Source organism: Panicum virgatum, chromosome 9K, assembly GCF_016808335.1.
Source record: "Panicum virgatum strain AP13 chromosome 9K, P.virgatum_v5, whole genome shotgun sequence".
Classification (NCBI taxonomy): domain Eukaryota; kingdom Viridiplantae; phylum Streptophyta; class Magnoliopsida; order Poales; family Poaceae; genus Panicum; species Panicum virgatum.
The window spans coordinates 70,668,171-70,695,902 of NC_053144.1; the positions used below are offsets into that span (position 1 = coordinate 70,668,171).

The 27,732-nt window shown below is 46.6% G+C and overlaps 3 protein-coding genes across 5 annotated transcripts; all 3 read right to left on the reverse strand.

The window, feature by feature from the left end:
* Window positions 1-241: 241 nt before the first annotated feature.
* Window positions 242-1,189, reverse strand: LOC120647618 (cyclin-dependent protein kinase inhibitor EL2-like). The gene has a single exon (XM_039924475.1). It carries the CDS (start codon window positions 789-791, stop codon window positions 417-419), a length of 375 nt encoding a protein of 124 aa, XP_039780409.1. The 5' UTR covers window positions 792-1,189; the 3' UTR covers window positions 242-416.
* Window positions 1,190-2,713: 1,524 nt separating this feature from the next.
* LOC120647619 (E3 ubiquitin-protein ligase LRSAM1-like) lies at window positions 2,714-6,036 on the reverse strand. Of its 2 annotated transcripts, none has more exons than XM_039924477.1 (7): window positions 5,294-6,036; window positions 4,876-4,994; window positions 4,039-4,605; window positions 3,623-3,914; window positions 3,361-3,532; window positions 3,162-3,273; window positions 2,714-3,077 (listed from the first exon to the last, which is right to left on the reverse strand). In XM_039924477.1, exons 1-7 carry the CDS (start codon window positions 5,855-5,857, stop codon window positions 2,972-2,974), a joined length of 1,932 nt encoding a protein of 643 aa, XP_039780411.1. In that variant the 5' UTR covers window positions 5,858-6,036; the 3' UTR covers window positions 2,714-2,971. The 2 variants fall into 2 exon arrangements, with proteins under 2 accessions (XP_039780411.1, XP_039780410.1); XM_039924476.1 differs by having other exon boundaries at window positions 2,714-3,057; window positions 5,294-6,034.
* A 3,056-nt stretch (window positions 6,037-9,092) lies between these two features.
* LOC120647620 (paramyosin-like) lies at window positions 9,093-18,843 on the reverse strand. Of its 2 annotated transcripts, XM_039924479.1 has the most exons (9): window positions 18,419-18,823; window positions 17,548-17,745; window positions 17,292-17,414; window positions 17,048-17,085; window positions 16,772-16,946; window positions 10,963-14,154; window positions 10,780-10,889; window positions 9,873-10,116; window positions 9,093-9,681 (listed from the first exon to the last, which is right to left on the reverse strand). In XM_039924479.1, exons 1-8 carry the CDS (start codon window positions 18,500-18,502, stop codon window positions 9,921-9,923), a joined length of 4,116 nt encoding a protein of 1,371 aa, XP_039780413.1. In that variant the 5' UTR covers window positions 18,503-18,823; the 3' UTR covers window positions 9,093-9,681; window positions 9,873-9,920. The 2 variants fall into 2 exon arrangements, with proteins under 2 accessions (XP_039780413.1, XP_039780412.1); XM_039924478.1 differs by having other exon boundaries at window positions 9,093-10,116; window positions 18,419-18,843.
* Window positions 18,844-27,732: the final 8,889 nt, after the last annotated feature.

The window sequence follows — 27,732 nt, forward strand, 5'->3', positions numbered from 1 at the left end:
AGACGCGTGATGGATGGTTGCAGAGTCAAGTGTCAATGTCGCCCTTCTCTTCCAGTTGCCGTGGCAGTCAAAGTCGGCGGGCAGGGGCAGGGCTGTTCATTCAGGTACTCTAGCTAGGAACCAGAGCCATTGGTGGAGTGGTGGTGGGCGCTGACCGACCCAGGCCAACCTTGCTTTCCGCAATCTGCAATCGATCTGGTCTGAATGAAAGCGGCAAAGTTGGAAAAGAAACGAAAAAAAATAGATAAACATACTAATTTGAGATTTCAGAGAGTGTATGTATTTGGCAGGGCAACTTTGATTTACTACATTACAGCAGTGAAGGAACGGTACATTATTGATTTGAAGCATATTAAGTACATTTTGTGGGTTGGCTAAGCTTGATTAAGCATGCAGCGGCTACTAGTAATAACAAGTTAAGAAGTGGTTGCATCCAAGAAGCAGGTGGAGGCGGTGCGTCGCCGCTTGTCGGCGGCGTTTGGGTGGGGGCGGAAGATGCGCTCCAGGTCGTCGAGGCGCAGGCTGATGAGGGTGGCGGTGGCCGGGGGCCGGACCTCCGCCTCCGCCTCCGTGTCGCGGTCGCCTTGTTTGAAGAGGAAGAGGCGCTTCTTGCACAAGGGCTTCCTGGGCGCCGGCGGGCAGGTGGTGGGCTCCTTGAGGTAGCTGATTCCGCTCCCCGTCGGCGTCCGGCAGCTGCTGGTGTCATCGTAGCGGTGGTAGTGGTCCTCGGCGCAGGGGGACGACAAGGCGGCGGCGGCGGCGGGCTTGTAGAACTCGGGAGACGCCGCCATGCTCAGCTGCTTGAGCTTGACTTGCGCTTGAGCAAGCAATTTTCTTCTTTTTAATAAATTGAGCAAGCAATTAAGAGAATGAGGAAGTGGTTGGTGCGGGTGATCGATCGAGGTGGAGACGTGCGTGTGTGCTAGGTAGCTACTCCTTCCGATCCTAGCTATATAAGGAGGAGGAGGAGGAGGAGGAGGAGGAGGAGGAGGAGGTATCCGTCAAGTGAATGGAGAAGACGCGTGCTGTGGTGTGCAGTGGAAGGAAGGAACCTAAGCAAGCAAGGAGGAAGGAGACGGGAAGCCTGCTTTGCTTTGCTTTGAATTCAAAGCTTGCTTTCCTCGTTTGGTTTGGTTTTGGGTGGCTGCAGATGGGAGCCGCAGCTCGAGATAAGCTTAAGCCACTGCCCACTGCCAAGCCAATCATGCTTGCCCTGCCCTTCCGTCGCACTCTCTACTCTACTAGGAGTACTACTACTTCTTCTTCTTTTGAAAAACAAAAAGAAAAAAAAAGAAACATGTGCTCCCACTCATTGGTTGCGCATGTTTTGTATATTGTTTTTCATCAAAACATAACATTGGGTGCCTAGTCGCAGTACTAGTTCCACCACGTTTAAAATAAAGGATATACAGTACTCTAGTGTCAGAACCATTATCCTTTCATCTTTGGATTTTCTTCTTCAAAAAAAAATAACAATAACAATAATCCATCCATCGAAAGAGCACCGCGATCCATCACCCATGTGCTCGTCATAAGCAGCAAGCAAAGCTCCACTCAAGTTTGTCCTAAACTGACATAATATTTTTATAACATTAATAATAAAAATCCCCTGAGCCTGAGCATCCATCATCCATGGGATTCGGATACAGCCGCAGCAGCAGCGTGATCCTTCATCTGTACCACGTCTCGTCAATCCGCCATGGGCAGCTCAGCTTATCTTAGCTTATCTTTGCTTAGCAGGCAGGATCATATTATTGTCGCTGCCTTTTCTTTTTCTTTTCTTTCTACGCATATAAAAGAAGAAGAAGAAGAAGAAAGAGGAGGATATATAGAGAGGCGATCCTGCGCACGACGTGCCAACCTCCTCGTCCACCAGAATATATATATATATATATCGTTGCCGGGTTGGGTGGAGAGAGGCAGAGGCAGAGGGCGATAGCGATCCCATCCATCACCATCACCATCACCTTTGTTAGTCATCATAAACAAAACAAAACAAACAAGTCTGAACCCACCAAATTAAAATAAAACTAGCCTGCTTGCTTGCTTGGAGCAACTCCAACCTCATGTTCATCCGAGCGCGGATTTGGGCCGTGTTTGGTTTCCAAAACCAAAATTCCAAAAAAAAATTCCGGCACCTGCATGGAGACTTAAATTTAGACGAAATAAAAAACGCATTGCGACTGCTGTCTGTAAATGGCGAGACGAATCTAATGAACCTAATTAGGCTGTAATCAGACGCTAAATTACTACATTAATGCTACAGTAAATAACATCTAATGACGGATTAGTTAGGCTCATTAGATTCGTCTCGCGATTTACAGACGAATTCTGTAATTATTTTTGTGATTAGTCTATGTTTAGTACTTCAAATATAAAAAGATGTCTTTTCAAAAATTTTACAGACTGCAACCAAACACGGCCTTGGCCTGGAAGAATGAAGAAGCTGTCGGCACCTGATCTGACCCGATCAGAACTCGCGATCGATCGGCACCTTCTTGTCACTTGTTTCAGCAGCAGATTCAGAGGTCGAGGCCGATGCTGAATGTTAGGTGAGGTGATGTGCCTCGAATCGGCTTTCTTTGCGTCAGTTACTCCAGAGGCGGATCCTGATTGCTGTCATGTGTGATGTCCTTGTGTCCCCATGCATGAGCATGACATTTCTGGATGGATTCTTCCTTCTTCAAAGATGCAGACTACTGCCAGCCAAGACTACTGGTGCTAGCATGGATCACTTTATTCCATTACACGGCTACTGGATTACATACAAGCCTCCACATTACATTAGCAAGCTACAAGTTTCAGATCTAGCCCACCATCCCTAATCTGCTGATACAGCTGTTGCCTTGCCTGCTGCAGTAATAATAAAACTCAAGTGAAAGCCTCCAGAGAGAGATTAGTGTCAAAAATGAACCTCCTCTACTATAGGCCGGCTCGGATCACATGATGCAGTAGGCTCGGATGACCTCAACTATAGGCGCTCGGCACAGCGGGCATTTGCCGACCCCGTGGAGCAACTCGCCTGCGCACTTTGAGCAGGTGCACATATGCCCACATCTGCAGCATGCATGTGTTGCCTTGCATTTTATTTGTGATGGATCGAATGAAAACAAGTAGCTAGTGGGTGTCGTGTAGAGTACAGTACAGATAAGCTGACTGACCTGTACAGAAGCGAGTCAATCTGGTTATCACAGCAGATGCAGCATGTCCCTTTCCTTGCGAGCTTCCACTGTGTCGTCTGTGACGACCCATCCTCTAACGCCTCATCATCATCTGTGCGTATTGCAGCATATATAACATGCATGCATGAGACCTACCAGATCCAATGGAATAATAAGAGAGAGCAATAAGCAGCAGCACCTCGCATGGGCATGGTTAACGATCGGTTCAGAGCAGCAGAAACTTCCTGTTTGATGGACCGCTGCAACTCGACCTGCATCTCCATGCACGCTTCCAGCATCTGCTGCATGCTGCTCATTCCTCTCTGCACTCCACTCAGCTCATCTCGCAGAACATTGATGGCGTCCCAGTCCTGCATGCATGCCAAACAGATTATTTTCAAGCATGCATGGTATTTACTCTATTTATTATTGGTATTCAGGAATTCAGAGCGATGACTCACGAATTCAGAGCGATGCATGGTCTGTTGGCTCCAGTTATGATGGGCCAATCCAATCTGCCATTCATCACGTTGCTCATCAGATAGCGCAATCGTCGAAGGCTGGGGTCTCTCATCCCGAGTTGGTTCGTCCATCCTGATGATCTCAATAGGACCATCTTCGTTGAGTACACCACTGCTTGCTGCTCTCTGCCCTTCGAAATCCCAATCATGCTCTTGCCTCTCAACATAGGACTGAATGAGCTGGTCCAGACTTTCACGGAAGCCGCTGCTAAGAAGATTTGACACACTTCGCCTATACAAACAAAAGGATCGGCCGAGGTATATTAATTACTAGTATGCAATGCATGAGTTTCCATCAGGACCAAATTAAACTTATTAGATTGCGTGAATTGTGCAACAACTATATACAGTACTACCTGCTTAAGAGTTCTCTTAGCTCAACTCCATAAACATCATCTTCCGGTGGACTAAACCTATTCCTGGTGGTAGAATCCAAACTTGGACTTAATTGCCACTGTGGTTCCTCTTCATGAGATTCAATGGCATGCCATTCCATTTCCTCCTCTCTATGTAGGAGTAGGAAGGTGCTGTCTTGTCCATCCTCAGTCCCAGAAATATCCCTTGACCATGGCAAATCCGTTTCAGCTTCGTGTTGCATGCTGTTGCCAGATTCAGTAGAAGAGGTAGAAGACACAGATTGCTCACTGTCCTGCTCTGAGGACCGTGAATCTGAATACTCTTCATATTGCTGTATTTGTTCTTGGTGAAAATCATTCTGCAGAACATCATTATTACCGTCAGGTACAGTAATTTCGACATGCGCAACTTCATCTTCCATCGATCGATTTGTCCTGATTTCATACTCGCGAGTTGCATTGTGCACATGATGGTTGTCATTACTGACAGGATTGTTTTCAGTAGACAATTCTCCTGAACTTGATTGATAGCTGGCGATACTTTCTGTCTGAAAGTGAACCTCTTCCCTAGTCAAGAACAGCAAATTGTCAGTAATCAAAATGTCAATAACATCTGATGCATCTCAACTATACTACTGGAAATGGAAAACAGTATACTAAATGAAGTAAAATTGCCATGTGACAACAAAAATTGTGTTCCTTCCGCTACTTATTGACCCAAGATTTTTTTCCTTTGTAATTTTCTATTGGATGATGCAAAACCCATCCTGGGAAAGCTAAGGTCAGCAACAGGAAGACCAACAATGAGGATATCATGCCAGGCAAAGGAAGCCATACCTCAATCTAGAGACTGGATGACACTGTCTAAGCTGTCCTAGTTCTCTGGCTGCCATAGAGTTTGGTCTCTCATCATTCATAGGCCTCCCGCTACGAAAGAATCTACCTCGGAGGAAAGACTGAAAAATAATAACTATCAATTCAATGAAATTAAACACTCTTAGAGGACAATTCAAGACAAGACTAAGATTATTCAGTGAAACAAGCAAGATGTCAATCAGTAGCACGTTTTAATTTCTAGCAGGAGTCGCTTCTGAATCCACAGATATATAAGAGATGGCAAATCAAGCTTGAACCTTATAAAGTTGATAATGTCTCATAAGAAACGAAATGCCTTTTCTACTTTAGCTACAAACTTAATTAGCTCGTCTTACTACAACAATGCTATGCATGCAAATGATGCAACACAACATTTGACCTGAATGCGACCGCGGTGAGCGAAGGCGGAGACGGCGCGGTGCTCCGAGAGGCCCTGCAGCTCTCGCTGGCGCTCCCTGGCCATGCGCGTGACGACGTGATCGGCGTGCCGGCCGCGGAGCCTGCAGGTCAGCTCGCCCTGCTGGTGGTCGGTGGCCGCCATGATGCGGACGCGCTCTCGGACGGAGCGCACCCGCTCGCGCTCGGTCTCGCCCAGCCATTCCTCCTCGGCTCGCCCCCGCCCCCGTGCGGCGCCGCCCTGGCCTGCACCGCCGGCGGCCGCCCACTCCCTGGCAATGCGCCTAACCAGAGCGCGCTCCGGCGACCGCGCGCGCCGTCCTCCGCCACCTCGCCCTTCTCCGCAGTGAAGAAAGGAGGCGTCGAGCATGGAGACCGCGTGGAGGCGCGCGAGCGCCATGAGCTCGGACTCGCGGTCGGGGCGGTCGAGCGTGGTGAGAAGGCACGCCTGGCGGCGGCGCGCGGCCCACTGGGCGATGATCCGGGACGCCGAGGTCTCGCCGGCGGCGGCGCAGGACCTGGTCTTGGCGCGGACGTCGTCGTCCATGTCCACTGCCAGTGCGGGCGTGGCGTCGCTGTCAGCTGGCCAGGAGGGGAAGTATGCCCGCAGGGGTATAAGTAGCTAGCTAGAGGCAGAGAAGTATGCATGTAGTAGTGAGGCAGAGAAGGAAGGAAATGAAGGAGGTTGCGTTGCATTGCATTGCATTGCATTGCTTTGGTTTTCTTTGCTTCATTGCTTGGGAGCGAGAAGAGAAGAGGGCAGATCCCGAGGCGAACCAATGCAAGAGTTTGCAATGCAAGGACCGGATAATGATGCATGGGTGGTTATCAAAACTCCTGATACTGTAGTCCTCTTTCTTGGTTCGTCCGTTGCCACTGGAGGCCATATCTCTATTATTGCTAATTAGCACAGTGCTCGTGCGTTGCTACGGGTAATATAATAGACATATACAGTACGATCAACTTTATATTCGTTCACTTCATGTACAAATTGTGCTGCAATTGTGTGAAACATTGATTGTCTGTATTATGATTAATTTATCCGTGTTCCAATTAGAAATCTAATTGATTTGTCCGGACGCTCGGATAACAAATTAGAATTTGATTTATCCGTATTATGATTGATTTATCCGTGTTCCAATTAGAATTTGATTCCAACTACGTGTGGATAACAAAGCGTACGCTCGGACTTTGTGTGACGGACGGACGGACGAACGAACAACGAACGAAGGAAACTTGAAGGTAGGCAGAACACATGAAGGATTGCTTACTTGCTTTAGAAATAGGTATAGACTAGGCAACATTGCCCGTGCGTTGCCTCTCAATCCAGCGGCGAACGGGGTTGCATTTCATAAGTAGCAAAATCAGTAGCATCCCTACGTTGATGTCAAGTCGGCCATGGCAAATGGGCAGCACGTCCGCAACTGCAGGCGACGGAGCATGAGCTTATGGACAAGCCGGATCCTCATCGAAAACCAGCAAGATCCTCATCATGCTACTCCTCCCCCGTCACTTGCCGTCATCAGGGGAGTCTTGTATCATCGTCCGTTTGGTCCCAGCAGGAGAAGCAGGGTCGTCGTCCTCGCCTCCGGCCAATTCCTTCTACGGCGGGATCCTCATGCGTGCTGGTCCTCCCTGACAGGCGATGGCTGTGTCATCTGCGAGCGCCGTGGGCACAGGGCGCGACGGAGTTAAGGAGGAACGGATTGGTAAGGGAAGCGCACGGTGTTGAGAACCACCACGGACGGGGAGGAGCGGCACGGCAGACAGCTATTGTAGATCGCGTCGATCGGACTGGGTTGGTGCCGCGAGAGCAGATAGAAGGTGTTTTTTTTCCCCACTTGTCAATGATTAATGACGGACCAAAAGTCAAAATACTGCAGAAATAGTCAGCTCTTTATAGGTAGGTAAAGATAAAGCAAGTCATGATGATTCCTTATATTTAGCTATGTATACAGTATGCATGGGCACGTCGACGATCCGGAGGCGCGGCGGCAAAACGATAAATCGGAGGATCTATCTATATATAATAATCGAGTGCACGTACGCATGTCGATCATCCGCCGATCGCGCGCTACCTTCCGTGCCGTAGCCGCCAAATCCTCGACTATAGTCTCCACAGCGCCACACCCAGCCTGTTGCGACTCAGACCAATCCAATTGCAATTGGACGCGAACCGGTTGCAAGTCAATAGTATTTTTATCTCACACCACTCCAGCACCGGCCACCAGCTCCAGCCCAGCGAACATGCATAGTCATCCATGCATCTCGCCAGGAAACAAACTAGCGTATCCATCCTTCAACTTCCTTGGCAGTTTCTCCAGCTAGTATATATATCTTCGATGGATCTGTCATTTGTGATTTGTTTCTTTCTCCTTGTACCCATCTATCAGTTTCATATGCATGCTACACCTTTATTTGCTAATTATTAATTGGTATCCAATGCGATGCTAGCTACTAGCTGCTGCTTGCATTATATATATATATATATATATATATATATATATATATATATTCTATGATCGATCATTGCATTGCGGCGAAGAAATCACTGCAGAGCAAGCAGTGTTAGATTAATTAACTTTCTGTTTATGTTTGTTGTCTCCATAGCAAGCAGCACAATGCTTCTGTTTCTGTTATCAACATTTTTATCTCATATTTTGGATTAAAATGAACCGTAATTTGCCTCTAATTCCAACAGGCAGGAGGAAACAGCGGCAGCGTTGTCTGTGGGTGCTTTTTTTTCTGCTGTCCCCTGCTTGTTGGCCACCGTACATGGCCTAAGATCGAGGACAAGTTACGAGGAGATGCATGTGGCCTACAATCGAGCTAGGACGACATGGAGATGATCGATCCGCTGCACTGCATGATGCCTCCTCGATCTCAAGCCTCTGTTTCAGTGACGCTCGAGGCCAAGCCAACCCATTTGCTTGGCCACTGTCACTCTCCAGACTACAGCACACATGCATGGACAATGCACGGTTTGCTTGCATTGGCAGAGTATAAAGTGAATGAAGCGAGTGATCCAAGAGATCGGACGGGCCCGGACCGGGATGCAAGATTGCAGACCTCTATATATCTCATCTTCTGGACCACTGACTAGCTACATATATATAGTTCACTGCTACTTCACCTGCTTATTATTACAAGCTCCGATCTTATAAATTAGCTTAGCTCCATATATCTAAATTAGTATATCATTAATTATTACTGCGTGCTACTCCTACCAATCTACTCCCTCCGTCCTGAAATGTAAGGTATTTTGAGTTTTTTCTAAATCAAACAATTTTAAGTTTGACCAAGTTTATAGAAAAAAAGTAATAATATTAATGTCAAATGAGAATATTTAGATTCATTATGAAATATATTTTCATAATTTAGTTATGTGATGTGTTAGATGCTAATATTCTTCTCTAAAATTTGATCAAACTTAGACTACTTTGACTTGAGACACATTTCAGGACATGATCTTATCTTCGAGATGATGATGGTGTAATCATGTGTGGTGAATAAGTCGGCTAGTACGTGTTACTAACAAACACCACGATCGATTGCCCCATGTACCATCTGTCCTGGGGAATAAAATAAATAAAACAAATCCCCAGCCATTCCCAAGGCATCTTTTGCAGGGCATTGCTACATGAAGATGGGCGTCAGCGTAATCATGCAGCTGCAGCAGCCTTGGACATGTCAACACATGCCTCGCTTCCATCACAATCACCAACTGAGATTACCTCACCCTGGGAGGGATATATAAACATATAAAGTACAAAAGGTCGCACTTAACGGCCAACTTAAACATTATCCATTTTCATTCGCTGTAAAAACTTTTTACAGCTGCCTTGCAGGAGCAATATTGTTGTACACTCAAACTAGTACAATAGAATGTGTGATGATAAGTGTAATATAATGCCTGTATGTACTAGTAGTACAATGGTCCGACCACGAAAAAAACAAACTACATTTATTAACAATTAAGGCTGGCTTAATAATCATGTACTAGTAAAACTGAAGGAGGGTCAACCGAGTAACCATATCAACAACTGATGACCATCACCTCCAGTCAGCTGGATAAAAAGGCATGCCATCACAAATAAATATCAATAGGTTAAAAATGGGATCATCATATCATAGTGAGCAGGCTAGCTCATAGTGTAGGGGCCGCATCCTCAAGGGATGGGGGTATAGTCACAGGCTCACAGTCCACCGCATCGCACAGACCTTTCTGTCTTGGTGCGCATCCTCCAGCACCAGCTACCAAGTCCAGTGCTCATCGCATTTGGCTCTGCACTTGCATGTCCACTCTCACATGATAATCTGACAGAAATTTCGCATTCTTACTGCACGGACACAAGGCTTGATGGTGCTCATCTGTGGAATCAGACACATTTTAAGACTTGGCAGTTGATGAAAAGAGGTGTCCGAGTGAGCACCGAGCACCAAAAAGTCGACAATGGAATCCTTTTGATGGCAAATTTTAAACAGTTCCGCTGGAAATGCTGGTGGATACATCCAAATATCACTCATAGTTGGACACAGACAATGGTAATTAAACGCAGTACCTGTGTTGTCAGTCTCAAGGTAATGGCAGGCCACAGTTCCCCATTACGCTAAAACCATCGCCCTTTCTTAACAGCTTTAAGCTCCATCACTAAGCGTTCCCTCTGAGCCTCCACTTCTGCATACTGCAAGCTCATGTTGAGTAGCCGTTCCTTCATATCTCTCAGCTCTCCTTCCAGTTGCAAAACCCTATCTGTGTTACCCTCCTTGCCATCTCCACCAGCAGATTGCCCCTCAGGCATCGGACTGTACATAAGAGAAAAAGGAAAAGAAATTGTCATCTTCTTAGTCTAAGGCTGGCAGAAAACTATAAAATTACTGCCAAGATTTCTGTTAGCTAGTCATGCATGATACTAAGCCCATTCAAGCATTTCTATGTGATATGTAGAATTACTGCCAAGTCACAAGGCAATGCACAATAGATTAGACAAACACTAGGCCAAGCACAACAGATCACACAATCTTTGCCATAAGAAAAATTGGGTAGGCAGTGGTCTGCCAGTAAAGAGCCATCTCAGTGAGCTTATCTTTCATATACACTATCAGTGTATTGCAAGGTCGCCAAATTTCATTTTATTTTAGACCCTTTTATGGTCTATCAAGAAGTACTACAAGGTATTAAAATTACAGCTCAATTTTGGTAGCTCCAATGCTATAATTTGTGGTAACTCTTGATGGACCAATAAAAGGCTCTTAATTTAAGGTTAGATGGAAAATCAAAGTCCACAAAAAAAGGCACTATCTGAACATGTAGTTACCGATGCTTCAGTTCATTATAGTCTTCTGGATTGAGGAATTAGTTACTAGTCATAACAAAAGAGAACAGAATAGCTATTAACACCAATTCTATCATTCTGTGTATAGTGAACATCACAAAGGACACATTTAAGCTTGGAATGCAAGGTGTACCTCTTTTGTTGAGCTCTGTACAACTTATTTTCCTCTAACGCCTCTGCAAGCTTACTTTCCAGCACCTGAATTTTTGACTGAATGGCTGTCTGATCATCTCCTCCAGTCTCCTGCAGGTACAAGCAGATAGGAACATCAACACTGTGGAATTGTTTATTCATCAAAGTACTTTATATGGCTAACCTGATTTCCAAGGTTCTCTTCTTTAATGTGGGGCATTTTCTCGAACCCTTTTTCCATAACTTGAACTCTTCTGGTGAGATCCTCATTTTCCTGCTCGAGAGATTGTAACTTCCTCTGGTACTCGCTATTTGATCTCTTGATCCTACTAAGCTCGTTCTTTAATTCTGCTTCATGTACATGTGATGCTTCCGATGCTGATAGATCACTCTCCAACCTCACGAGCTTTGCCTGCATAGCTATTCTGCTTCGTCTTTCTTCTTCACCATTTTTTAAAGACTCCTGCATGTTGGAAATCTTATCTGTTAGCATAGCCTTCTGTGCCTTTAGTTCTTCACATTCCTCAGTCACCGAATGCAGAAGCTCCTCCAGTTTTCCTTTTTGGAACTTAGCCTCATCAAGAGAACTATGAAGTTTGAAAACCTCGTCTTGAATATTCATCATCTTCTGGACCTGCAGATTCAGACCAGATATTTCTTCAAGCATTTGCTGTTTCTCGTAATCACTGGATTTAAGCTTCAGTTCTAGTTCATTAGAAGCCTTCCTTAACATATCTTCGTTGGATTTAGCAGCTTCCATCAACTTTTTCATATGTTCAGCATCTGCTGCCAACATTTCCTCACTCTGTTTGGAAGCATTAAGGGAATCAACTAACCCTTTAATTTTATTTTTAGACTCCTTACGAAGGTCTTCCAACTGAGACTCATAATGCCTCAATTGCGCACTGACATCTTGGAGACTGGCCTCAAGTTTAGCCTTGTCTGCTCGCAGGACAGATACGTCTCGGATAGCATCCAGTGTGGCATTTTCTCGCTCCTCGTGTGTGGAGGAGACCTGTGCAGTGAGGCTGATGACCTCCCTCTCAAGATTCTCTACTTCTAGAGTCTTTTCATTCTCTATCTTATTTAGCATGAAATGCACACGATTAATTCTTTCTTCTTGTTCCATGTGCTCCTGGAATATACTCTCCAGCTCTGACAATAAAGACTGCTCTTTAGAAGAAATGTCCTTCTGTAGTGAGGAAAGCTTTGTCTCAAGGAATTCCACTGTTTTGCTAAAATCAAAGTTCCTTTTTTTTGACTCATCCAGCTCCTGCTCTTTTTGCGTAAGATGACCGTGCAATTCCAACTTCTGCTTCTTCAGATCAGCTATTAGAGTCTGAAGAGAACTGCACTCTTCAATAAGACTCTCAACCGTAGATTGTAGTTTAGAATTAGATCTTCTCAGAACTTCAGAATCATCCTGTGCTTCTGACAATCTTCTTTGAGATTCTTGTTGTTTCTGCTTAAATTCGAGCCTCTGACTTTCCATCTCTGATTGCTGCCGCTCTGCTTTATCTTTGAGATTAACGATAAGAGATCTAGAGTCATGCATCTGCAGCTCACTTGACTCCTTCTCATTCGTCAGGTAAGTCAATTGTGCTTCCAATCCAGATATCCGTTCTGACAGCTCTATGTTTTCCTGTTCCAGCTCCGATATATGCAACTCTAGTTCAGCTTTGCAGCTCTCTAGCTCAATTATCTTCCTCTCAAGAACCTTATTAGCAGAAACATGGGAATCTATGCTGCTGGAAAGCACAATGATATCTTGCCGCACTTCATCCAAGCATTTTGAAGTGATGCTGCTTTCTTTAAGTGATGCGGACAGGCGTTGCTCAAGCTGACTCTTCTCTGCCTGAATTTCAGAAATGAAATTTTCCATTTCAACCTTGGAACGCCGCAGGTTATCATTTTCCTGTAGTTGCAGTTCAAACCTCACCTTCAGCATATCTGTCTCAGATTCAGTATCCTCTAGATCTGCTGTTCTAGATTGGTACTTCCTTGTACCATCAGATTCGCTAACTTCCGATTCTGATGAATGGAAAACGTTCATCTTCCTTCTCAGCTCAGATAACTCGATATTTCTTTGTTCCAAATCATCTTGGCTTTTTTGGAACTTTTCTTCTAATTCACAGGCTTGAGACCTAAACTTTAGCATCTTCATCTCAAGGTCAGCACATTTTCTCTGTAACTCGTCTACATTAGACATTGATGACTCAGAAAAGCTGCCATCTCTTAATATTTCCTTGTTCCTAAGTTCCTCCTCCAGTTGATGTATCCGCAATGTAAGCTTCTCATATTGCAGCTCATTGCTGTTTGAAATATGAGGAACCTGCCCCTTTGTCACCCCCTTATCTTTCAGCTTATATATAAGCTCCAAATTTTCATCTGTTAGTTCAGAACAGTCTTTCTCAAGCTCTTGTATTTTAGCCTTTAAAATTTCATTTTCTTTCTCCAATTCCAGATAAATGGCATTGGAACCTGCCCCACCTGCATTTCCAACATTGAGAGCATGATCCAGTTTCTCTCTCAGCATTTTGATTTCACCCTCTTTCATTGATAGTTTCTTAGCCCACTCCGTGTCTTCTTTGACTAACAATCCATTTTGAGGATCAGCAGTCTGCCTGACCTTTGAAATCTTAGATATTTCTACTCTCTGTTCTTCTATGGTCTCCTCAAGTTCCTGAAGAATAGAAAGAAGCTCAATATTTGCCTCTTGAGTCTTGTTTACTTGTATGGTTAAGTCTGCATTTGATTCCTTCAGATACTTCACCTCCTCTTCAAGTTCCTTCTGCAGGTCTATCCAGTTTGTACGCTTAGGTGTTCCTGTAATTGTTTGTCGTGTGTTTACATCTTGTAAGGATGACTTTAATTCTTCAATTTCATGCCTATAGGAATCCTGTTCAGCTTGTGCAGCAGACAGCTCAGCTGCTAGCTCAGCCTGTTGCTTTGATTTTTCAGAACATTCCTTCTTCAGCAACTCTAGATCAGCCTTCAACTTGCGAGAATGCCGTTCCCACATTTTTGCCTCATCACGGAGTTCCTCAATTGTTTCTTCAGCAGCTTCAAGAATATCTTTAGATGAGTCGGATGCCCCCATAGATAGCTGAGAAAGGCCGTTAGCAAATGTTTTTGGAGTACTCCCCTGTAGCACAGTTGGACCTGAAGCCCGAGAACTGAAAGATGAATTGTTGGATCTAAATCCATCATCACCACGGCCAGCACTAACATAACTAGCATGGGAGCTAGCAGAATCCTGCCTTCCCACATAAAGTCCTCCGTTAGAGTTGTCTCTAGGAGAGAAGTTTGTTCTATCTGCAGTACTATCTCCAGAATTAGAACTCCGGTGGGACCCTGATGCTGAGAAACTTGTTTCCTGAAAACAAAAGGATGACAAGTAATCATCATTAACACATAATACTCTGATGGAGCATGCCATCTAACCAAAGTCATTATTAATTATTGATGGTGAAATTGCACTCCATATCCAAATTTGTGGAGCATGCAGGAGTTCCCATGCAAAAAATATCTTTACTACTTAAAAAGATTTTTATTGGTGATGGTAATGATGATAGGTTCACCAGATTCAACACTGGAGTACCATGTGCATTACATACAGGTCATGTGTAACCATGGAGGAACCTTTTGGGGGGATGGGATCATCTCCGCATCATTGTACTCCATGCAGTTTATAGTATCACATAATGAATTTTGTGGTATGCTGATCACTAGTGAATTCTATATGTAATTTCTAGATTTATGAATAACCATTGAGTAGAGTTAAGAACATGTGGTAACTTTTACGCGTGATATGGACCCGACAATAACTGAAGCAATTAAAATTTTCGGGGTAATCACTCCTAAAGGCAAAGGATTTCATCAGTTAGCGGCTTGGGGAAAAAGATCCCGGGGCCGGTTCGTTCTTTCATTTCTATCCAGGTTCTTCCATTGAAACATCAAAATGGGGTGTTCCAAACACAAGGTTGAACCCATATCGATGTTGCCTAGTGTTCTGTTGTAATTCAACGGATTAACAATTTCAGTGAAATTTGAAATTTTGCTAGATGCAATTGGCAATATAATTTCTATGCACTTTTGGAATGAAAGAAAAAGGAAGGTAAGAATTAGGATTCTTGATCCCTCTCAATCTCTCTTTCGATTCAAGGATCCAGAGAGGTGTTTTCATAGTCAACTCTAAAGGCATCATAGAACAGTCTAATGATAAATCAGGATGGAGGGGAAAATCTTGGTGTTGGAGTATATTGAGCCCATGTGTATAGAGGCCCATGTGTAGATACTATTTATACCCACCCTTCTAGGGTTGGAGGAATATACAAGCTATTATTCTCTCCTATCCTCTATCTTACATGGTATCAGTTAGGGTTTCCTGGGCGCGGCTACTGTAGCCGCCGGCGCCATGGCCGGCCGGCAGCCGGCGCCGCCGCCCCCTTTCTCCTCCTTCCCTCCCCTCTCTTCCCTGCCCTCTTCCTCTGCTCCGACTGCGCCGACCTCCTGGCCGCCAATCCGGCCGGCGCAGCCCTCTCCCGCCGCCGTTCTTGCGGCCCTGTCGCCGCTGCCCGACCCCGCAGCCGCTGCCCGACCCCGCAGCCGCTGCCGCCGCCGCTGGCGCGCGCGCGGGGGTCGCGGCCGCCGGCACAGGGGCCGCGGCGGCCGCCGAGGCTGCTGCTGCCGCTGGGCCAGCGGGGGGCCGTGCGCCCGCGCCAGATCCAGCCACTGCCGCCGCCGCGGGGGGTGCGGAGGCCGCTGGCGCCGCTGCTCCTCGCGCCGCCAAGGTCGCCATCGCCGCGCCCTTCCCTGCCGCGCCCCTGAACGCCGACCGCTCCTCTGCCCTGCGCCTCTGGCGGACTCTCTGCAGCAGGAGTTCGCTATGAAGAATCTCGGTCAGCTCCACCACTTCTTGGGCGTCACTGTTGAGCCTCACCCGTCTGGTCTTCTCCTTCACCAGCGGCAGTACGCCCTCGATATCCTGGAGCGGGCTGGGATGACTGATTGCAAGACCTGCTCCACTCCTGTTGACACTCAGGCGAAGCTGTCTGCTGATCTGTGTGATCCGGTGGCTGATCCTACTGCCTACCGGAGTCTGGCCGGCGCTTTGCAGTACCTCACCTTCACCAGGCCGGACCTCACCTACGCTGTTCAGCAGGTCTGTCTCCATATGCATGATCCCAGGGAGTCACACCTTGCTGCGCTGAAGCGTCTCCTCCGGTACGTCCGTGGCACTGTGGACCTCGGCATGGTGCTTCACCGCTCGTCCTCTGCTGAGCTGGTAGTCTACACCGACGCTGACTGGGCTGGCTGCCCGGACACTCGTCGCTCCACTTCCGGCTACGCCGTCTTCCTAGGCGGCAACCTGGTCTCCTGGTCGTCCAAGCGGCAGCCGGTTGTCTCCCGCTCCAGTGCCGAGGCGGAGTACCGGGCTGTCGCTAACGGCGTGGCGGAGGCGTCCTGGCTACGACAGCTCTTGGCGGAGCTTCACAGCCCGCTCGCCAAGAGCACGCTCGTCTACTGCGACAACGTCAGCGCCGTGTATCTCTCCACCAACCCCGTCCAGCATCAGCGGACGAAACACGTGGAGATCGACCTACACTTCGTGCGCGACAGAGTCGCCATCGGCGATGTTCGGGTACTCCATGTCCCGACTACCTCCCAATTTGCTGACATCTTCACCAAGGGGCTGCCCTCGTCGACCTTCTCGGAGTTTCGATCCAGCCTCAACGTAGCCGGTGGCTAGTTGTGGCTGCGGGGGGGGGTGTTAGCTTTCTTGTTGTCCAGTCTTGAACACCGCTGCGCCGGTAGTTTAGACTGCGGGGGGGGGGGTGTTGGAGTATATTGAGCCCATGTGTGTAGAGGCCCATGTGTATATACTATTTATACCCACCCTTCTAGGGTTGGAGGAATATACAAGCTATTATTCTCTCCTATCCTCTATCTTACACTTGGGATAGAGCAAATTGTTTGAAACAATAGCATACCCTGTTCCCAGGTTCGTCTTGATAAGTTGCACCCAGATGATTTTCTGATGAAGAACGGACACCCCTGTTGAACATACTATCGGAGCAATCTGATCTGTTGTCCATGTCATCATTGGTTGGCGTTGGACTACGGTCCTCAAGACGGGGAGACATGTCTCTCAATGATCTGACACCACTATATAGAAATAGGAGGAATTTGAAGATTCAAGTTTTCGAGGAAGCAAAAAATATATAAAATTAGCCAAGAATGAAATACTGAAGCGTCAGTTTGGTTACCTCAGCTTAGACTTTGTGCCAAGACATTGAACCTTAAGCTGCAAGCGAGGAAAAAAAAGGGGGCATCAACATAAGCAACTATGATACCGTTGTGACGCGGTGCCAAGTAGCAAACAGGCACTTATGTAACAGTAGTTCGTAAGCAGCTGGTGTAGAAAATAATACAAGCATTATGGTTACCAAATCATGTAAGCAACGTCCGGATAGCCTTTGGAAAAGAAAAGATGTAATAACTCAAACACACCTGTAAAACTGTTCCAGAGTTGCATCTCTTTAGTGGCAAGGAGATAGCAGTTGGATCCACCAAATTCAGAAAATTAGACAGGTTTAGAAAAATCTCCCCAAGAATGCCAGATTTCGTTGATCCCTGCAACATAACAGCACCATGGCATAGCTCAGCAACGGGAATAGGAAAGACTGTACAGAGGTACTGAGATTGAAACAGAAACGTGATGCCCAGGCCTAGGTAAGGTGGCAAAATATCTGTACGTATTCCATACCACGGAAACAATAATCTTGTATTGACACTCTTCATACTCTTTGGAGACTTCATCCTTGGAAAACCATATTGATTCCAATATGGTGTCAGGCCATTGGCATATTCCACTTCGAGAAGCTGCTTTACTGGACTTTGCAATTGTTTTTCCAGAATCCACTGAGACAATTGAAAGGAAGAGCCTGTCTGATACTGCAGGGACCTGTGGAACACAAATGGATAAGGTATCAACACCAGGAAATGCATATGAAACCGGACGTGTTATGCAAGAAAAACACAAAAGCGGATTTGAAGCATGAAAACAAGTAGCCGCGATTGAGCAGTGTCGTGTTTCATCCCCTTCATCGTAATTAGGGTGCGCTTAAAATGAACAGGAGTGACTTGTCTGTCTGGAGAAAGCATCATTGGCAGGAGAGGGGCAAGAAAAAGCGCATAAATATAAATTTAAGAGGGGCACGAGTACACTGTACCGTACAAATGACAAAGTGAATTTCGAAGGAAATTAAGAAGGCAGAAGCACTGGGCACAGCACACCGATGGCATGGTATGGTATGGTATGGTATCACAAGGATTGGCCATAAGCATCACGCGTAATCTGAGCACAGCATATGATTCTTTCCTTTAGTGCTGATTCTAGGTACGTCAGCAAGGCTGGCTGGCAAGTACTACTACTAAGTAACATGGCATAGGTAAGATTGAGGATCGACCGTTCCCACATTGATGTAAGGCCAGCCAATCCCATATATGTATGTCAGCGATGCAGGCGAGGAGCACTAGAGAATTCGCATCTGACTGGGCGGCACACTGGGAACGGAATCCCCAAAGCTAAGCTAAGCTAAGGTATATACCAGGAAGGCAGGGCAGGGCAGACGGACCTGGACGGCGCGGAAGTTGGAGAATCTGAAGTCGTAGCGCTCGCCGGCGCGGTCCGAGGAGCGATGGCGATGCAGCTTGAACATCTTCTCCTTGTAGGTAGGTAGTCGTCGGCCGGCAGCTCTAGGCTCAAGGCCGGGATTGGGTGGTGACGCCGGCGGCGCAAATCATTGCGGCGCAGTGCAGGAAAGGGCGGGTGGAGAAAGGAGGATTTTTTTTTTTGAGAGCGAGAAAGGAGGAATCTTAGGAAGCGGGGAAAGAAAGCAGCAGCAGCAGGAGGGGGAGGAGGAGGGGGGGAGGGGATCCCATCGTCACCTACAACTACAAGCAGCTAGCAAGAGGGGATGAATGGGAATGCAGCTGGCAAGCACAGGCAGGTAGGACAGGAGACGAGCCTTGTGCTTTGCGATTCCGCTTGTCCACATCCCATCCATTGTCGTCGAGTGCGGCGATGCACAATTCTTTTCTTTTTTTATTATTACGGAACAAGATGCACGATTATATTTGTATGTATTGTACCGCCCACCAGAAATGCAATTGCAAGCTAAGCTGCTTCTGCCTGCTTGCTCGCGCTCCCCTATCTGTTATTTTTTCTTTCTACAATTCTACTACTCCTCTTCAGCACAGTAGTACTCAGTAGTACTTAGGGGATCTCATGGCAAAACTTTAGCCCACACTTTTAGCCCTGTTTTTTTTTCCTAAAGGGATCCACACATGTAGAGCAAATGGCTAAAGTACAAGCTAAACTTTTTTGCCCCAAAAAAAGTCCTAAAACAGGCTAAACCTACTTTTTTTGCCCCCAAAGAGCAAGGTCAAAGTACTCATGAGGATTATTATTATTATTATTATTATTATTATTATTATTAGAGAAATTTTACCATGATTGAAAAAATAGGAAAAATTCAAGAGAACAAGTACCTGAAAGTATCCTTTGATACTATACAATCATTGTAAAAGAGCTCTTATTATTATTATTATTATTATTATTATTATTATTATTATTATTATTATTATTATTATGCAAGGTCAAAGTAGCGCGGTGCCATCGTCGCAGATAGTAGATCCGATCCCCGGCCCCCTCGGTTGTTGCATGGCACCTGCTCCATTGCCGTCGGTCACCACCCACCATGATTGCACATACTCGTCTTTTATCAGCAGAAGATGCAACCAAGCGAAATCAGGTATTCATTCAGACCTTGAGTATATAGTTGGCTAGCTGCAACCGAACAGAGTGAATGTTACACAAGGAAAAACAGTTAGTTGTTCCATCAACAATTAGCACATCAACGCTGTACATGCCCAAGAGGATACATGCATGGGGCAACCAGATCCTGCATTATATTATATTAATTGTTGGCCTTGCTATAGTTTGAGGAGAAGCTAATAATGATTGCTCATTGCCCAAAGTTGCATTGCATGCATGACGTACGGCCATCGATCACAACCCCAAACATTTCATATCTTGCTAGCTTGCTCAACCTCCATAACACAAATACACTTACTGCTCACGCTTGCTTTATGGGTTCGGTTTCGTAATATGGTATGCGGTACAAGTAGCATTGGCATTTCGTCAGTTTGTTCAGAGTACTCTACTTCTTCAGTGTCTTAGGGGGTAATTTGGACTAAAAGACATAGTTTGAGGGGTAAAATGAATCAAACAAGAGGGTTATCCGAACTTTGGCTATTGTTAAAGGGAGTACTTTAGACTTTTCCCAACCTCTTGTAAAACCGCTGAAAGAGATAAAACAAACGGTACTGTTTTATAGTTAAGTGATGAAAATCAACCTTTCACGGCAGTTGTTGGATGAAAATCAGACTAAAACAAACGGTCCATGAACAAACGAGTGACCAAGCCCAATTGCAACACGGCCTCGGCCATGGGCCATGTATCGCAGGAAGCACATTATCCTGCCTAGGGTCCTAATCCTACCATTACAGAAGAGCAGGTGTATTAAGGAGTCTGTTGGCTGTCTGGTGGGTCAAAAGTCGTCGGATCCTTCTTCTGTGTGGCCCATCCGTCCGACCCACCAGCTGCTGCTGCTGCTTTCATTGAGGCTGTCCGCAGCGGGGACGCTACCCATCCGCAACCCCGCCTGGAGTACGCATTTCGCGTAAAAAGTGCTGCAGCGGGGGACGCTATCACGTACGGTAAGATCGCGGACGGCTCGCCATCCGCAATTTCCAGCGGAGGTAGCGTTCGTCCGCTATGAGTGGGCCCGGCCTCCGCCGCCGCACACCCCAACCGCCGGAAGCCATCACGCGCGCCGTCCTCCGCCTCCGCCCCGACCGCGCGGCCCCCAGCTCCGTCGTCGCCCCGCACTCGCCTTCGCCGCTGCGGCCCCCAGCTCCGCTCACACCCGCCCGCTCGTCGGAGAGGGAGAGGAAGGGGACGCCGCGCCGCGCTGGCTCCCCCTTCCCTAGCTCCAGGGCTGGCGGAAAAGGGCCGTGCGCTTCTTGCGCCGGCTCAGTGGAGGGAGGAGGGCCCGGCGCCGCCGTGCGCCGCAGGGGAGGGAGGAGGGCCCGCTGCGGCCGCCACAGGGGAGGGGGAAGGGCCCCGCCATAGCCGCTCCGCCCCATCCACCGCTGCCTCTGCCGGCCCGTCCTCCAGGGCCCAGGGCGGAGAGGGCTCGCCGGCGTAGCTCCTCGCGTCGCGGGCTCTGCTCGTCGAAACCCTGCGTGCTGGGAGGAGACGAGAGGGAGGGAGGAGCTCCCCACCGTGCTCCTCTGGCGCGCGCCCCCGTCGCCGTGCTCCTCTGCCGCGCGCGCCCGCCGCCTTGCCGCGCGCGCAGCCGATCCGGCCGCCGCCGCCATGGCCATCACGAGGGAGGGAGAAGGGCCGGCGGGGGCAGGGGCAAGGCGCTGGCGCGCGGGCCAGCTCGAGGTGGGGAGCTGGAGCTCCGGCGGCCGCGGGGGCCCCTGTGCTTCGCCACTGCGGCGACCACCGCCACATCCACTGCCGTCCCGCCGCAGCCGGCCTTGCATCGTCCCGCCCCGCAGCCGAAGGAGGAAGGCCGTGCAGAGACGCGGCGAGGAGGAGGGGGCGAAGGCCGGCGCCGGTGGCTGGGGCCGCGGGTGGACGACGGGCGCCGGGGACGGCGGGGCGGTCGAGGAGGACGAGCAAGGGAGGTGAGAGAGAGATTCAGAGAGAGAATGGGGAGCGAGGGCGCTGGGTGAGTGATGGAAAAAAATAAAAATATCTGACAAGTGGACCCTGCTGCTGGTAGTTGGTATAGTGTATGAGATATAGAGTATGTCGTGGGATTTCTAGGGTACCCACAGCCTGGTGGCGGAGCGCACCCGCCTATTCCCAGTGAGGGAGGACTCGGGGAAGTACTTTGGCGATTGGGCTGATCTAGCTTTGGGACAACCACACAAGAACACACGATTTAGAGTGGTTCGGGCCGCCGGAGCGTAATACCCTACATCCACTGGGGGAAGTATTGTTTTTGGTTGTGTTTGAACCTATTTCTGCCGAGCCTGAGCTTTCTTCTAGCGGACGCCTCCCTTTTATAGACCAAGGGATGCGGATACATAGGATGTTGATGCCCCGACAGGTGGGCCCAACGTGACTGTGCAGCACACTGCGCAGAGTACTTGAATAGCTACAGTGGTTGCGAATCTTTCCTCCGATATGCTTCTATGCCCTGCTGTCCCTCTGACGAAAAGGGGGTCTTCTCTTGTCCCGTCAGCAAGGTGCCTATTGGGGGAACGTAGCTTGCGGCGTGGCCTGCTGAGGCTATTACGTAGGCGTCATAATGGGTGAAGCCGAGCCGTCGAATCCATCTGTTATGGCAGGCTGACAGGCGCGGCGTGGGTGGCGCCAGCAGCTCCACTACGCATCTTGGTAATACGCGATCAATAGTGCCCCCTGGTCAAGGAACCGCCTCGGCTTCTGCTACATCAATGCGGACGTTCACCTACCACAATGAATGCAGTGGTGGGTAAGGCTTAGTATGGAGACCAAGCGACCTTTTATACGTGCATGTGCTTGTAGACACGTGTCGGCTCCGGACCCCCCCGAGGCGGGGTGTCGATTTCTTCCCTTAGTGAGGGGTCCGGTTACTATACAGGGGTCCGGGACCCCTATGAGGGGTCCGGGACTTCCGCGGGGGTCCGGACTCCGCGGGAGGTCCGGAGCCCCGGCTTGTTCGGGCTGGGCGCCTGCCTCTTCCGGGACACGCGGTGTTCCTGGACCTTTCCCAGCCGTGAGACAGGTCCGGGACCGTTGTCGGGGGAACAGGACTCCGGACCGCAGGGGTCCGGATGTTTAGACGTAGTCAAGGATAACTACAAGGCCCTTGCCTCGACACAGCTAGAGGGGGTACCCCAGTCCTGGGGTACCGACAGAGTATGACGGGTACGGAGAAACTGAACGTAGAGTAGAGAATCTTGCTGACCAGAATAGAATATTTCTTTTGGTGATGGATTTAGAGTATGATGAGTGCGAATAGCCTATGTATCATATCCTGTTCATTTGCAATGGTCGTCGGAAGGTGCATGCATGCGCACGGTGCATGCAAGGCCAAGCAAGAAGAGAACATGAAAATGATGCTGCTGCTGCCGCCGCCAGTTAGCACTGCCAGTCGTCGGATCTCACACCGAGAGGCGAGAGCCGGATGGTCTATCGGACAGCGTGCGTTGGCTCCTGTCGTGGCGTCGTCCTCGATCTGCCACTCTCGGAATGGTGTTCGCGCAGCAGTTGTTACTGAAAATGAATTAATTGAATGTAGCTACACTTAGAATTAGAATAACCGTACGCTATTCTACACTTAGGTGCAGTTTATTCTACGCCAATAACTAATAAAATGAGCAGAATTACTGAATAAATTTTCAATATTTCAATAATCGGCGAGCTATTATTGATAAATTTAGTTCAATATTTTGATAATTAATTTTTATTAGTAATAGAAGGTAGTGCATAACAATATTTTACACCTAAGTGTATATATATTGTATCATGAGATACACACGTGGGAGTAGCTACAAGCAAGTATAGAAAGGAATTATAATTATATATATATATATATGATAGCGCTATTCTACATACCCAACAAGCCAGCCCAGGTACCTTACATCCCGCCACCCAACCCGGCCCATCCCCCAACCTGTCCAGCTTCTATGTCCCGCGAGCGCGAGCGGCGAGCCCGCGGAGCGCGCGAGCGGCAAGTGCGAGTAGTCCCAGATCGACGGGCAACGGTGGGGCCAGCGGGGGCGGAGGCTGCAACGGCGCGCGGGTAGCCGCGGCGGGGGCGGAGGTTGCTACGACACGCGGGGCCGCGGACAGCGGCTGTGTGCGGCGGGATCCGTCGGGGGCGTTCGCGTTGGCCAGCGGCAGTCAGCAAGCAAGGGACAAGCCGGCAGCACCATGCAGCGGTTGCGAGATTCCGGCGGCGAGCAAACGGCGCTTGTGGCTTGGTGTAACACGCTGGGATCCGGTAATTGCGCTTCGTAGCACCTAATTTCTAACGCCTATTGAGTTGTTCAGCGTTCTGCCAAATTCCTCTCCCTCTTAGTTAGTTCTCTTTCCAACACCTAATTTCAACTACTCTTACCAGATTATTGTGGCTATTGGTGATCTGAAATTAAGTGTACCTGGGTTAGGAGGGTCTCCACTGCCTCTCCTTGCTAGTGATTTGCATGGAAGCAGAACAAAAAAACCCATGTATCCTAGTAACTGCAAAATTTGCTGAACTTTTGGCTTAGCGGACCATGAGAGTAAATTTGAATTACTGAAGGATAGGATACTAATTGTGCAAAGTAATAAACAATAATAGGAACTGAGAACTGTGAGTAGAAATATCTGTTGTTAGACTGAACCCAATTATTACTGAAACTGCTGGGATGCTATTTAAACCAAAAGTCCAAAAGGATGGATTATTAAAAAGCTGCTATGCATTACTGAACCCAAAGAATAGACTACTAAAGGTTATGGAAATATGGAATGCACTATTGAACCAAATTCATAAGTGATGCTCATAGGATCTACTGAAAAAAGGATGCTTTAGAATTACCGAAAGGATGGATTACTGAATTATTGATGAAATCTGTGCGCTGCTTAAATAGTGCCAATGCACTACGTGATCTACTGAACTAAATGATTTATTGTTGGTTGCTGAAAAACTATGATTGCAGGATGAAAAATAGAGTGAAAAGTCAAGGGATGACTATAAAACAGGGAGAAGGAATCTAAGCGGGATGGCTGCAAACTAAAGAAAATTAATTCGCCAACAATCGAGCAATCCCTACGAATGCACTAGTTCAGTAGTTTTTTTAGTTTCGGTAGTATCAATTATTGAGGTCTCTCAATCTTATGTAGCTCAGTAGTCCAGTAATTTGTAATGTGTCGTGTGATGGTGGTAGTTTATTAGTTTTTTCAGTAGCCCAGTAGTCTAGTTATTCAATTACTGAAGAAATGTATTTGCCAGATATCGGCAGTTCAGTAGTATTTTTTTTTAGTTCAATATTTTTTCAATCAATGCATTTTCTCAATCTATTATTATACAGTATTTCAGTTAATCCGCGGGGAGCAGCGATGGCGCGTGTCTGGAGGCGGGGGATTGCTGAAAGGCTTTGCTAGGATTTGAAGTATCTAGCTCTAGATGGTTCATTAATTAGCTTATTCAAACTATGCTGAGTTATTGAAAATAAAATTTCACAAGCTCATTAGTAGTTTTTGTTACTGAGCTCTGTTCAATCCCATGTAGTTTAGTAGTATAGTATTGTGGTTTGATCCAATAGTTTCTAAATAGTTCAGTATTGTTAAGTTAATTGAGCTTCCTCGATCATCTGTATTTTTCAGCATTTCAGTAGCTTAGTATTTCAGTAATTCAGTCGTCTAGTATTTTTTTTTCCAGTAGTTCGTGAGGTCAATTTTGAGCCATTGTGCAAGAATTCAAATGCTCATTGAGGGGGAGCACAAAGCCGAAAATCACCGCAAAAGACCTCAAAATACTGAATAACTGGATCTTCGCATTACTGAACTCAAATAAATGTACAGAAAATCCCAAATCATCCAGAAAATGTGAGAAAATCAACTGGATGCATGCAAAATACTGAAATACTGGATCTCTGTATTATTGAATCCAAAATATACATATGTACTGATAATGGATCTCTGGATTACTGAATCCATGATATACATAGGTACTACTCTGTGTATTACTAAATCTACATATGCATAGGTATTACTGGATAACTGAAACTCTGAATTACTAAATCAAGCATGTAAATGGATACTACTGAAAATTATTCCTAAAAAACGTGAAAAATTACTGGAAGTGTGTAATACAAAACAATTGATTCTCTAGTTTACTTAAAATCCAATCATATACATAGTTGGCGGTGCACATAAACATTTATACATATTACTCACGATTAACAGTCTCATGCAGCCTCCCAAAACAAATCTACAGACAAATAATGTACATATTTGGCGAGTGCGAGACGTCCTCGGATCGGCAGCGCACGGGGTCAGTGGGAGCTGTGGCGGCAAGGGCAGCGTTGGCGAGGCTGCGGGCGGTGCACAGGCCGGCGAAGGTAGCTGCGGCGCACAGGCGGGCGCAAGGCTGAGGCGGCGCAGGCTGGCGAGGGCAGCGGCGGCGCGGTTCAGCACGGCGGCATGCAGGCGGGCTATATATACATCCAAATTACTAAATCCACATAAAATCATCCCTCCTCTCCCCTCAAAATTTGCAACAATTACTGGCCTGCATGGAATACTGATTATCTGGATTTATTGACTACTATGCTTGCAATAACTACTGATTAATTTCAGTAGTTCAGTAATGACTAATGATTACTGAACTACTATGCTAACTCAGAGCATCAAAAGGTTTAGTAATGACTGAAAATTACAGATATTGTGCTAACACAACTATTTTAGTACTACTGAAATAATAAAGTAATAAGCTACTGGATCAAACAACTACTATGCTTGCAATAACAAATTATTGAATAAGATCATTGAGAGCGAGAATAACTGAAATGCTACATTGTATTACTGGGTTACAGAGAATTACTGAAAAACACGCAAGTACTATTGGGTTATTGAGGGATTACTGATATTTGTAAGTATTACTGGATTACTGAAGACATATCGTAAGCGAGGGTTTAGTTCTTTGTCATCAAGCATCGGTAATAAAACAAAAAAATATTGGGCTATCTACAAATTACTAATACTAAATCCTAAAAAAAAATACTAGCCTAACTAGCCAACATTGAATGTGGTTTAGAGCATTGATAAGTTCAGTAATCGCTGACAAAAAATGGGCATATGGTTTTTGGATATTGAACATTACTCCCACTGTTCTCACCTCAATTTCTTAGTGTCGTTGACTAGGCATGAATTGAACTACTCCATTAACCAATCACTAAAACAAAAAAGCCCATGGTGCAACAAAATTTGTGTTGCGGAACTAACAAATAAAAAGTCATAGGTGCAAATCAATTATTGAAGCCAAAATGCTCACATATCTGCTAGGGCCAACTCCTTGAGGGATTACTGAAACGCTACATTGTATTACTGGGTTACAGAGAATAACTAAAAATAACAAGTAATACTGGGGTATTGAGGGATAACTGATATTTGTAAGTATTACTATATTGCAGGAGACGTACCGTAAACGAGGGCGATAGGATGACCCCGTATCAGGAAGAATTGGGATTTAAATCTTTGTCATTAAGCATCAGTAATAAATAAAAACTACTGGGCTATCTACAAAACCTAAAAAATACTATACTAAAATCCTAACAAAAACTACTAGCCTAACTGAGTACAGCTTAGATTATCAAAATATTCAGTAATCGCCCACAAAAATGGGCACGAGATTTTGGATGTTGAACATTACTCCCGTTGTTCTCATCTCAAATTGTTCTCATCTCAACTTGTCAGCATCGTTGCTTGCTTAACTCCTCAGTCGCTACTAAAAAAATTATTGAAAAACTAAACGCTTCCAATGCATGAATAAATGCTAGCATAAATTACTGAAGTAATGGAATTAACGACATCATGAATTACTGAACTTCCAATGCAGTAGTTTATTAGCTAAACTTGCTTGTGAGGCCGAACTACATTTTGAATTACTGTTGCGCTATGGCTAGAACTAGGTGAACTGAAATGCAGAGAACAATATGCAACAGAGACAACATCACACCAAAAAAAAAACGCAAAACTAGGTCACTGCTACTTTGTGACCAGGCTAAAAAAATGAGTTAATCTGCTAGAACATCCTATTCCAATCAATCGATCATTTGTGGGCGCTATGAATAAAAAAGGTGGGGTGATGCACACCAGAAAATGTCACACATGTAAAAAAGG